The sequence below is a fragment of the Emys orbicularis genome, chromosome 14, assembly GCF_028017835.1.
Source record: "Emys orbicularis isolate rEmyOrb1 chromosome 14, rEmyOrb1.hap1, whole genome shotgun sequence".
Lineage (NCBI taxonomy): Eukaryota > Metazoa > Chordata > Testudines > Emydidae > Emys > Emys orbicularis.
The window spans coordinates 34,920,419-34,933,170 of record NC_088696.1 but is presented as its reverse complement, the minus strand read 5'-3'; the positions used below and the strand labels follow the sequence as shown (position 1 = coordinate 34,933,170).

General features: G+C 39.6%; 1 protein-coding gene across 1 annotated transcript in view; it reads left to right on the top strand.

Annotated features, from left to right (window-relative positions):
* The window catches only part of MBTPS1 (membrane bound transcription factor peptidase, site 1), a 47,143-nt gene extending 41,354 nt beyond the window's left edge, over nt 1–5,789 (top strand). Inside the window, exons 20-23 of the mRNA XM_065416379.1 lie at nt 1,702–1,833; nt 2,419–2,545; nt 3,299–3,429; nt 4,551–5,789. Coding sequence (XP_065272451.1) covers nt 1,702–1,833; nt 2,419–2,545; nt 3,299–3,429; nt 4,551–4,747 — 587 coding nt within the window. The 3' untranslated portion in view covers nt 4,748–5,789. The remainder of the gene's footprint in view (nt 1–1,701; nt 1,834–2,418; nt 2,546–3,298; nt 3,430–4,550) is intronic.
* The last annotated feature ends 6,963 nt before the right edge of the window (nt 5,790–12,752 follow it).

Here is a 12,752-nt window from a genome sequence, read left to right as displayed (position 1 = left end):
TTAATGACTTATTAGCCTTTATCCTTTTCAGAGCATGTTGCATTGTAGATTTATAATATAACAGGACTTCCCAGCTGTGCTGCCCTATTTTATTCTGCATCTCACACAGAACAGCTATGGGAACTCGGTGAGAAATTAAATATTGCTCCTTGAAGAACCCTTAATTATTTAAATTGATCGGTACCAGGTTCATAGAATCATGGAAGATAGAGGTGTAAAAGACTTATCGGATCACACAGTCTATTTCCTTGCAAACCATGATTGTTCCTTATGGTCCATTATCGAGTGCTTTGTCTAGGTTATTAAAAGCCTTTACTGCAAGGACAGATATTTTAACAATGATATAAGTCATAGAATGCTGTGCCTTTTGAACACTGATGCTGTTATATTTGGTGTAACTCTGTGTAGCAAGCAGACTGGAAAGCTTTAAATAATTCCATTAAATTGGCTTTTAAGTTATGAATTAAGAGCTGTATCTCCTGCTTAAGACATCATTGACCTTAAGCTGTTAAATTCTTCACATATGTGAATGTAAATCCTTAAAATGTGGTTGACTGACCTCTTTAAAAATCAAAGGTGAGGGTTTAAGTGATATCAGGATTATGAAGATTAACTTCCATTCCCACCAAACAGCTCTTCAAGCAAAGAAGTTCTGAGATTTTTTTTTTTTTTTTTTTTTGGCTCTATGTTAAAAACGAATTAGAAGATTCACTTGTCCTTATTCTACAAACTAAAATTTCAGAGAGCTTGAGACCTGTGATCATAATATTAGCAACAGCAAGCTCTACAGCAAGACCAGGACAGTTTTAGAAACATTTGAAACCAGTGCTCATGAGCAGAACTAGAGTGTAAAGAACACTTGGAAAGAAATTTGCTACTGGAGTGTTTCCCAGCTTTTTCCATATCACAACCACCTTTTCCATATTGGGATCACCATGGGAGCCACCTCACCTATAGCTGGGATGCTGGGGTCTAGGCAGGACCCCCATTCTACTTAGCAGTATGGGAAGAGCAGTGGGTCGGGATCTCTGATGTGTTTGGCACACCTCTGTGGGGCATAATACCAGGTTGAGAACCTCTGCCGTTTAGAATCATCTCCCACCAAAAATATACTTTGTCCATGTAAGAAGAGCTGCAACTGTGACTCTAAATGATGAAAGCAAAGTTTTAAGCTTTGTGCCTCCTACATTTCCACATCAGTAAAACTGATAACTTCCATATACACGCAAATAACCTGCTGTTTTGGGGAGCACCTCACTTGAGGCATCAAAAGCTCTAAGTCTTGCCCAAACCAAAGTTCCCATCCTTGACGCAGTTGCTAAATAATCTACTCTCAGCATTAAGAGCTAAACATTTGTTTAGTTCAGAAAAGAAGAAAATATTTTCCTTAAAATTGAACAGTTTGTTGTAATTTCGACACTTTAAAACCCACCCCATATGTGAAAACAGGGATATTTTTTCTTAGGTATGCCAAAAGAAACAACCATACTTGTACTACTTGTAAAGCAAAAAGAAAGAGAAAAACTGACCAGGTTTTAAAGCTTTAGGTATCCTATTTAAAACTCAGTCATATTCATTAGTTAAAACTTCTTTACTTTATTTATTTATTTATTTATTTATTTATCTATCTATCTAAAAGTCCAAACTGTATCATAATGTGTGTTGTTTTGGGGAACCGGGGGGGCCATTAAATCCACACAGACTGCTTTTGGCTACTAGATTCTCTTCTTCAGTACACTTCCTATGGGGTGATGCCACCAAGTCTCAGTCATTCTGAAAACAGACAACGACCACCAACAGGAGCAGGATACTCTCTTCCAGAGAGGATGGAAGGTGAGAGGGTTGGTTACTTAGCAGAGCCTGCTAGTATTTAGTACCAGTTTAATCCTGTGGTACTGCAGGAAATAGGAGTAGCTCCCTGAATGTTCTTGTTTTCTTAACCCTGCATTTTCAGAGTATGTACATATTTAAAGACTTCAGCTATTATTAAAATCAGAATGCAGTAATTTTAAATATACAGTTTTTGTTATCTATAGCACTGTATGCAAACAGAATTTGGAGTAGTAGCTCTTGCATATATTCCTAATATATATTGTTCTTCTAAGTTCAAATACCAATTGATAGATACAATGTGTATTTAAAGCACTCAGTTTTATCTAATATGCTGACTACCAAAACCTAGAGATTTTAAAGTTGCCTGGCAACTGATTGTACATTCACAATTCTGTTTTATAAGATACTTTTTAATTATTTACAAGAATGAGGTTTAGCGCTAAGGCATTTTATATAAGAAACTCCCTTTCTTAATCACAATACTGTTTGGTATAATACAAATATTAGAAAATCTTACAAAAATTTTATGTCCTCATAGTTTGTCAGGTGTAACTCTGTCTTTGTCTGTGTAATATGGAATTACAGGTAACCATCTTCATCGGTATTCAAAGGTGCTTGAGGCTCACTTGGGAGATCCAAAACCCCGTTCTCTTCCAGCTTGTCCTCACTTGTCCTGGGCAAAACCACAGCCTTTGAATGAAACTGCACCCAGGTTATTATATTTATTCTTTTAAATGTTTTTAATAAGAAATGTTCAGGTTTGAATTTGATCAAAAAGTCACTTAAATCAAATGGTATTGTCTCTGCTTTCTGAGTGGATGACTGAAACTTCTTAAATAGGAGAATAACAAAAGATGAATAATAAATAGGAAATAATGGTTAAGGCACTTCTGATACAAATTTTTGGCTAACTCATCATTCATACTATAATTTATGAAAGTTAGGGAATTTACAGACATTTCCACAAATAAAATGGTAGTTATCTGAATGCCCCCAAACTACAATTAATATGATCTTGCAAATAACAGCAATGAAAATTCATGTTTTTTCAGAAAAATATTTCTAAATCACTTTTTGATTAACTTTACTTTCCGGTGTATCATCTGTTGGTAGTTTAGAGGTAGACAAACCAATATATCCATTAATGGTTCACTAAGCCATTATGGGTAACTTTTGGTAGGCTACCCCTAAGAGACAAATTTGTAGGTAAGTAGATACCTATCGGACTTCATATCTACAGCATTTGATTTGAATTTTGTATTCTTGTGAACCAATAAAATTAATTGCACAGTAATCTGTGCATCCAATTTAGTGAGTTATTTATTGGTTCAGATTATCTTTTTATATAATTTCTTTGTATACATTTTTATGTAATGTTATATAATTAAATGTATAACATTTCTGCAGAATTTATTGGACTTCTTGGACCAATGTGAAAATGCTTTTATATTTTAATTTCTTCCAGCAACCTTTGGAAACATCAAAAATTATTGTCAATTGATTTGGATAAAGTGGCTTTACCCAGCTTTCGACAGAACCGACCCCAAGTAAGACCTTTATCCCCTGGAGAAAGTGGAGCGTGGGACATTCCGGGAGGTAAATATCAATCTGCCTGGGGGGGGGCAGAGAGACTCAGAGATTTTACATGTTTTCTTTAAAATGTTTAAAGCGCTCAGAAATGTCAGTGACTGCCACAGTATAAAAGTTTGTCTGTGTTGAAAATTAAAATTAACTTTTGTAAGTTTGTGATTTGTTCAAAATAAGCTTGTTGTGAATGTTAACAAAGATGGTTAATTGGAGGCAAAGGAGTACTGACAATTGTTTGTAATAACTTTGTGGCTTTCAGATTGTGTAGGAATTGCTGTTCATGACTTTTAATACCTTCAGTGTAGGGCTAGAAACAATTCAATATTGACTCTTGAAATTTAACAAGTAGATACTATTTTTAAGACTTAAAGATCTATTATAATACTAGTTAAGTTTCCTACCATAAAACTGGTTTGGGAAAGAGGTGCTGGTGAGGAATTGTGGAGTAGTTAGCAGAGTCTTCAGTTTGAATATCGTGTATTCTTCTTCATGGGATTTGCCTTCACCGTGACATCATATGCCCTGCAAGAGCCCATTTCAAAGCAGTTTGCTCTTGGTGGAATACACACACAGAGCCTTCAGTTCCAGGGTTCTAGAACTAAGGGTATATGAAAAAAAAAAAAAAAAACCCAACCAAGCCCAAAATTGTCCTTCTGTTCATCTCTCTACACCATCTTGAGCTGAGTGCAAAACCAATCCTTTCACTGCATCAGAATTTGTAGTTAATGTATTGTTTCCATTTAAAATATATATCTGATAGTAAATTCATGGTGAAGGTGGGTTTGTTTTTTTTAAGCTTGCTTTTTCTTTTTATAAGAAGCAAGACATTGCTATCTCTGGGGAAAATTTATATACAGATCCAGGCTAGGTCTTCATTTGTCAAAACTAGCTCTAGATGAAATCTCTTGTATTCTCTTGCAGATTTATCGATCCTCCTCTTCTGCACTAGTTGCTCTGCATTTATTAATCTGCCTTTTAAAAATGTAATCTGAGTGAATTGGTCTCTGCTTTAGTTAAGAATAGTTACTGCATGGCATGTTCTGTAGATAAAGAATGTAAATGCTGTTGTAAAAGTATTAAAACAGGTACATTTCTTAATTGTTCTCTTTCCCCACCACTCCCTCTGACAGGTATAATGCCTGGCCGCTATAACCAGGATGTGGGACAGACAATACCTGTCTTTGCTTTCCTTGGTGCGATGGTGGTTCTTGCATTCTTTGTGGTGCAGATCAACAAAGCTAAGAGCAGGCCAAAGAGACGGAAACCAAGAGTCAAGCGACCACAACTTATGCAACAGGTTCATCCACCAAAGACGCCTTCCGTTTGACAGACCACGGTTGCCAAAGATGTCCTTCTCTTATTGGCTGCTTTACTGGACAGGTGGTTGCTCCTGATGACGATTCATCATATATGGTGATTGTAACCAGTGATTCACATGTGACATCATCTCATAGTCTTTGGATTCTGACAAAAGGGACTAATTTGATCGTATATACATAGAACTACGATTTTCAGCAGCTAAACTCACCAAAGACTTGAACACTGTTTAAAAGCCTGCTCAGTCATTACAAGAGGGGGAAAAGGACCCTTTTTTTTTTCTTCCCAACTGACCAAACTAAAATTTGTTTGTAAAGGCTATTTTCTATATTTATTTTGGGGGAGAGGGAGAAAAGTCACTTTAAGGACCTCTGCTATTTGGAAGCAAAATCATTTTTTTTCAGATGGAATGCAATTTTGTAATACTGTATTGTGACGAAGAGTAGAAATTACATCGTACTCCTTTAACGATGTAAGAGAAACTGAAATTGGAGGGAAACTGGTACAAATCAGCGAGACATATCCGTTAGTTTATTTTTATAAAGCCAACTACCATGATGTTTTGTAATTTTTGGTCATGATTTCACCATTGTTGGTGGAGCAAATTTTCAATAAATATGTTATCTATATGAAGCTGAAAAAAATGTGCCCAGTAATTGTTCTTTCCCATGCCGGCCTGGAGAGCAGGCTGCCAAACTAGAGAGTAATTCTGATGCCTATTTTATGTTTTCCCCCCCAACCTCTCAGCCTTCCATTTTGCATATTAGTGAGCAGTGTCATAAAACCAGGGTTTCTGCTTTTAAGTATTTAACCTGACAGCCTCACGTATTTGTTATCTTCTGAAAATTCAGTTTAATGTTTTGGAGCCATTCTGAGGGTTTGTCTGCATGAACAATCAGTATGCGGTATGAATCTATCCTGCACTAGCCTGCCGTGGACTGTCTGTGTGGACTCCGCCGATGTGCATTAACAGTTTGTTAATCATCTAGTCCGCTTTGAAATGGGACTAGATGAAGGCGCATTAACGGGCTATTAATGTGTATCAGCAGGTCCATACAGACAGTTAATGTGCACAGGCTAGTGTGGAGTAGATTCACTTCCCACCTTGCCACAAATTGATTGTTCGTGCAAACCAAATGTTCATGTAGACAAGCCCTGAATCACTAAACCACACCAGGAGACTTTGCTACAATATGCTGTCTCAAGGAGGAGTTACAACTCGGTTAAAAATCTGTAGCGTGGCTAGGATCTAACCATATGGTAACTGAGGTAAATAGCCAAACTAAAACCTTGACTATGTGAAAGTTTTGTTCTTTCTAATTTATGGTCTACTATTTTTGGTACCGGATAGAATTAAGGCCTAGGCACACAGGGCACCTGGCTTTATGACATGCCCTTGATTAACACTCTTGCTGTTGTTAAAATATACCTACCTATTGGAGAAAAGCTACAAAGCTCCCGCCTCTGCAATAAAAATACAGCTCTTCAGAAAGAGCAGATTGGACAATGTCTATACAAAGAAACTCCTCCCAATATGAACAGACAACAAGGCGAGGACTACTTTAAAGGGAAACATTGAAAGGTTTAGTTTAATCTAAGATGTTTGTCATTGTGTAGGCTAAAAATATAGAAAGTATCTTCTTCTTAGAGTGCAAGTTAATGATAATTTTCCCCCAGTATGAGGGTACTTGCTAAATCTGATTTCTGCTTTGAGACTAGAGTTGGACGTGGACCTTTCTTCTGTCTCAGTATGAAAAGAGGTGTAAGAAGACATGTTTAAGAGAGGGTGTGTATGGGATCATCCTCATCGGGGCTGTGGGGCGGAGTTTAATAGAGTTTTACTTACTGTAGTGCAGATAATAAAAGAAATGTCAGCCAACACCATATCAGCATCCGTTGTCAAAGTATAACACAACTTTGGCTGCTCCTGGACTCCTCACTAGTACAGGATACCCAAATCTCCTCCGCCTCCTCGTGAGAGGCAGCATGCTTTCTTGAGCTCCCTGGTCTCACTGAAATCAGCTGTTCTGCCTAGCTATTATGATCTCAGCCTCCAATCTTGGAAGCATTTTAATACTGATTGATTTTAAAAGAAAGAGTGGTACAGCCATGCCCCCCAGTGTGGACACAGTTATCCTGGTTAGGTGGTTTGTACTAGCATAGCTATTCCTGAACAGAAGGGAAATAAACTGTAAGACACCTTTATAGCAGTATAAACTGGGTCCTCACTAGTGGTTGTCCTGGTATAACTATATTGGTAAAAAATCACACACACACACCAGCCAAAATAGTTATACCAGTACAAAACCTCTGAGTTTTGTTTAGAGAAGGTTGTGACAAGTGGCCTTGCATCAGTTGGCGAAGCATTTTAAGAATGCATTTCAACCGTTGTTCTCCAGTGTTGGAGCAGGAAACTGAGAGCCTGGGTTCTGTTTCCAGCTCTTTCATGACTCGTCGTGTGACATTGGGCAAACAAGGCACTCAGATTCTGTTAATCTATCTATAAAATAGAAATATTATCATCTATCCCTGTGGAGCTGTTGTGAGGCTTAACTCTTGTTTGTATTTAGATTGTAAGCTCTTCAGGGCAGGGATTGTCTCTTATTCCATGTTCGTACAGTCCTAGCTCAATGGGGTCCTGATCTCAGACTGGGGTCCCCGGCACGATGGTAATACACATAACATGCTTTGAGATCCATAGAAGACCACTGCTAGATATGTACAAAATGTCATTGGTCTGAGAGGCCTATAGAACAGCTGTTTGAAAATTTTCTGATGGAACAGTTTTGCATTGGAAAATGCTGATTTGATTACATTGAAACATTTTTGTGGAAACACTGATTTTGTTGACGGTTTGTACGGAAAATTATTGAAGCATTTCATCTTCTCTATCATTTTGACTTATGTTATATTATAAACTCTAATATCTAAGAGTTGAAGTGTTTGACCTGATTGAAAGGAAACTTTTCAATGAGATCAAAATGAAATATTTTATTATTCATGTTTGCAAAAAATGCTGAGATTTTCACTTTTCGTCTTGATTCAGGACAAACCCAAGTTTCGAAACCTCAGAATTTCTGCAGAATGCAAATTGTTTTTTGACCTGCTCTAGACTATATGAGTTGTGGCACTCCGAAATGAGATTGATGTCATAACAGATGGTCTTTGTATTTAATTATGATCTCTACTGCAGTAGCACCTAGAGGCCCCATATGAAAGCGAGACCCTATTGTGGTAGGCACTTGTACATAATGAAAAGGCAATCCCTACCCTGAAGAGCATAAAGTCTTAAAGGCCCTGATCCAGCAAATGCTTATGCATAAAGTTAAGCACATGAATGTGAGCAGGGCCATGGAACCCGATTAAGCACGAGTCAGTGTTTGCAGGATCAGCGCCCAAGTGGCTAATTTCTGGTTCCTTTTGTACAGAGATTTTAAGCACTCAAGTAAACTTTAAAAATTATGCAACACTCTGTTGGTCATTGCTTTTGCTATTATTGAACCCTTACTGAAATAAGAGCCCTCAGCTCAAACTCTTCCTTCTGCTTGATGCTAGAAATGTTAGTGACAGATGAAATTAGCATTCTGATTTTACTGTGAGATCAAACAAGAAAAGATGTTCATGAGGGAGCAAGCCCCAGCTTAAATGCTTTGGTAATTAGCAGACCTGGGAAGAAATTGTTTACCTAATTACAGGATAATATATTGAAGCTTTACTATCCTGACACAGACTCCCTAGGCCGCTTGCCCAGGGGTTGCATAGGCAGGGACAAAACCCACAACACATTTTTACCTGCTAGATCTGCAGAGGATGAAACGAAACTGTCAAGGATTAAGTGATTGGAAACTAGATGCAGCTGAAGTTCATTAAAATATAGGGTACAGCTGGCATGCAGCAACAGCAGGAAGGAGGGGCGAAGCAACCTGGATACAAACTGAGAGGCGACTGCATTTCCTTAACACCACAGTGAGTCTGACTGATTTTTACCTATTTATAATTTTAGAAAATCATTCTCCACATTTGTGCTCCTCCTGCAACCTGTCTCTGTGATGTCTATGGGAAAGTTGCTGACTGACAGTGTTACAGTTGAGGAATAATTTTGGGTCTAGTTTACAGTTCTTGATTATTTAACATAGAGATAAAGAGCTACTAACTTATCTCTAAGTCTGTTGCTCTCCTTCTGTTACCTGCCTATTATTTATCTGTGATCTTTTTGGGGCAGGGACTTTGCTGCCAGTGTTTGGAGTGCACCTACTAAAGGGGGGGGCATTACTGGAAATAAATAATCATAACCTGGAGTGAAAAAACTCTGCTTTGGTTTTGCTCATATCCCCAAAAGGGAAGCTGATTGCTGGTGAGGGGAGATCCTAGCCTGCTACTGCCCTCTTTTAATGCTGTTTTTACTGCCTGGTTCTTTTTCATGGTTGTGTACAGACATATTCTGCCTCATAGAGACAGATCTAAATGTGGTTGCTAAAAACACCTTTTCTACGTGCCAAGTTGCACATACCTGTAGTGCTGTGTCTGGGTAGATAAATGTGAGAGCTGTTCACTGCTCAGCAATAGCTCTGAGTGCCTTGGATGTTTGAACTTGTTTTGAGAGTGTGAATGTTTGCTAGGACACCTGAGGTTATCCTTTTACTCTTACAGTAAGTATCATGGGATCTTAAACCTGAGTAGCACCAAGAGGTTGGGGAAAAACTGGCTCCAACCATGCAGCAACTGCCTAGTGCTACGTACACTTTTTTGTGTTGTCATCCAAACTGAGCCCAAGACTCCGGAGGTGAGACTTGAACCCACGATCTGACTTAAAGGTAAGTAAGATTACTACCAACTGTGAACTAGGTATGTGCCATCTTAAAGGCAAACTAAGGCTGAAATGAAAATCAAATGAAGCACAGATCTGAGTGCTGAATGCCTTTGCTTTCAATACAGCTACGCATTTTAACTAACCTCTTAAAAATACTTTCTCCCTGCTTCCCCAGCAGCCCTGTCTGAAATAATTCTTGCCACTTGCTGGTGTCCCCAGAGTGCTTTGTTCTGTGAACTCACAGATACTGTGTGTTGCAATGAGACTTTCTGTTTCAGTGAGGTCACAGTAGGTTGCCCTTTGGAGATCCCATCTGTGCCAGGAGACTTTCAAAGACAGGAAAAGTATTTTTTAAAAGATGAGCTGCTATCTTTTTCTCTGCTCAATGTCCCCTCTTGGACTGATGAGTATAGACACACTGCGCATGAAAAGATCAATTTTAACTACAGTTTACCATTAAGAAATATTTCACATCTTAATAGATGATCTGACAAGCTCCCTTGTGAAAATGAGCAGACACACAAGGACTGGAAATGCCGTCTTTCACGGTGAGAGTTGTGACTTCTGTAACGTGTTACCTCCTGCTAACAAGCACATCACAAGTGACGTCAGATGTCTTGTCTACACGCTGCTGCAGTCCAGACTACAGGGCTGTGATTTGTAGAGTGCTCTAGATACTGAGCAGTTCGAGCGGTCTACAAATCATGATCTCGTAGTCCAGATGGCAATGCTATGTAGCTAAGCCCTGAATCTTTAGTCAGGAGTGTGTGACAACAGCTATTTCAACAGACATTTTTTTTTTTATCTCTGTTTCTCATTTCAATGGGCTTTTGGGTTATATGTACATGGGGCCCATAAGAATGCAAGCTCCCATGATCATGAATTGCTATTGTGTTTATCCAATATCTTTTAAAGGCAAAATCTCCTTTGGGATAGTGGGTACTAAAGTTTGTTGCTTTCGTTTTCGCTAGCTTCTCTTTTTAAAGCCAGACATTTTAATGTAACTCTTAAACCACGTCAGCTGCTTCTCATTGCTGCACTATGTTCAGAAGACAAAATCTTGTAATGTATTTGCCCAAAAGATCTCAGCTCAGAGGCACCAATTCCCCCCAGCCCCAGTGAGACCTTGCTTTTTACCTAATTTTCCAGCTGGGTTGACTGAGGAACAGAAAGGTCAGGGGACTTGTCAAAGGTTACGCAGTGAGTCACTGACTCAGCCAGCATTAGAGCCCAGGTTAAACAGCTTAACCAATGGGAAAGATGTTCTGTAAAATAATTTCTAATTGGGCTGACACTTTACATACCAAATTTCAACCCAATCCAATTATAAATTGCTGATGCACCAAGCTCCCTGTGGGAGCTGTGATGAAAAGATCCAACTCCATCTCGATTGCTCTAGCCGAGCACAAATTGTACAATAAAAGACTTGCCTATAACTGGGGGAGAACAGGCTGATTAAAAAAATTACACGTGGTTTGAAATCTAGCAAGTGCAACTACACTCGAATGACTTGGTTTATATCTGTTCAGTGGAAAGCTGGCAGCTGGTTCCTGTGAATAGAACTGGGCCCAGCTCCCCTGTCTCAGAGCAGATGAGCCCAATCCAGCCAGTTAAAGGGGACTGTGTTACACCTGGGCCTATAAAGGACTGCCAGAGAGCAGGCAATGTGGAGGTGGAAGGGCATGATTGGGACAGGCTGTGTGTGGGGAAGGGGAGCCAGAGCAGAGCCAACTCCTGTGGTGGGTCCCTGGAGTGAGGGGCAAGGTGCTCAGCGGCCCTGGGATCTCTGCTCCAGGGAGAGAGCAGAGCTGACTAGAACCGGGAGGGAACCTGCCAGGAAGCAGAAGCACTGGAGACCCTGGGAGGGGTGCCCCTGAAGCCTGAGAGCAAAGAGTGAGTTCAAAGACAGGTTTTTGTTTCTTTACTTGCCTGTGTTAAAAGAGACTAAACCTTCTTAAAGGGGACTGGTTTTGGCAGCAAGTGTTGGAAGCTGGGGAGAAGCCTTGCCCCATGATAGACACAATCAGTATTTTTATGCCTGACTTTAGGGCCCAATTTTTGAGTATTTTGGCTGAAGTGCTATTCTCCGCACATACACACATGCTGAAATAACAGGGATGCTGTGCACCTTCATTGTCATGCTAGGTCTGTTGTTTGAAGGACAAAATACTATAACACTGTGATGATACTTTGAGATATTAAAAATAACAAACTTCTGTAAATGCTGAAAACATCTTGAGCTAGAATCTGAAAAACTGGTGCCGGGAGATGGAAATTTTTTACAAATTTCCTTTGTGACTTTTGCTATCAACACTTTATTTTGTGTTCTGAAAATTAGGATTTGGATAAATGAAAAATGTTAACATAGATAACAATGGGTGGGATGGGGGGGAAGCTTGTTCTCTTCCCCCCCCCCCAAAATACAAAAAATTACAATCATTTTCTACAATGTTGACAGTTTTTCACACAACTTTTTATTGAAGAAAGACCTTTGGTTTTGTTGGGGAAAATTTTTTTTTTTTTCATTAGTAAGAAGTTCACAAGCTCGACTTAAAAGTTTCAGTGGCATTGATATCAGACTTGAAGACGAGCTCTGTGTAGCTCAAAATCTTCTTTCAGCAACCGAGGTTGGTCCAATAAGAGAGATTACCTCACCCACCTTGTCTCTGATTGATATCACATCTATTTAGAACTTACAAGAACTTTTAGGGGAGTGATTTTCCTTGTTATGTAGGCAAATAATTATGGATAATAGGTGAAGTCAGGTAAATGAAGGGCAGTAATTTGCACACACCAGAGGCATTTCCCCCTCCCCCAATCCAGTGTGCCCACTGTCTTTCTCCTCTATTTCAAAGACTCCCTGCCCCACACCTCCCTCACTCGTGCCAGGGGCTCCCAAACTTTCCTCTCTTCCCCCATGTTATGGTCCCCCCATTTCTCCCATGCCAGGGGATCTGCGGGACCTCCACATTCCCCCTTCTCCCTATTCCCCCTGCTATACCGGGTCTCCCACTCTCTCCCCTCATTCTCCCCCATGCCTCCTTTCCCCTTCTCTACCATGCCAGAGGCTCTGTGTGCCTCCCCATTTCCCTTTCTCCCCATGCCAGGGTTCCTTATTTTCACCCCATGCCAGGGGCTCTGTGAGTGCCACTTCTTCCCCCACATTTATTTTTTTCCTCTGGGTGTAAACATTTTAAATGCCACT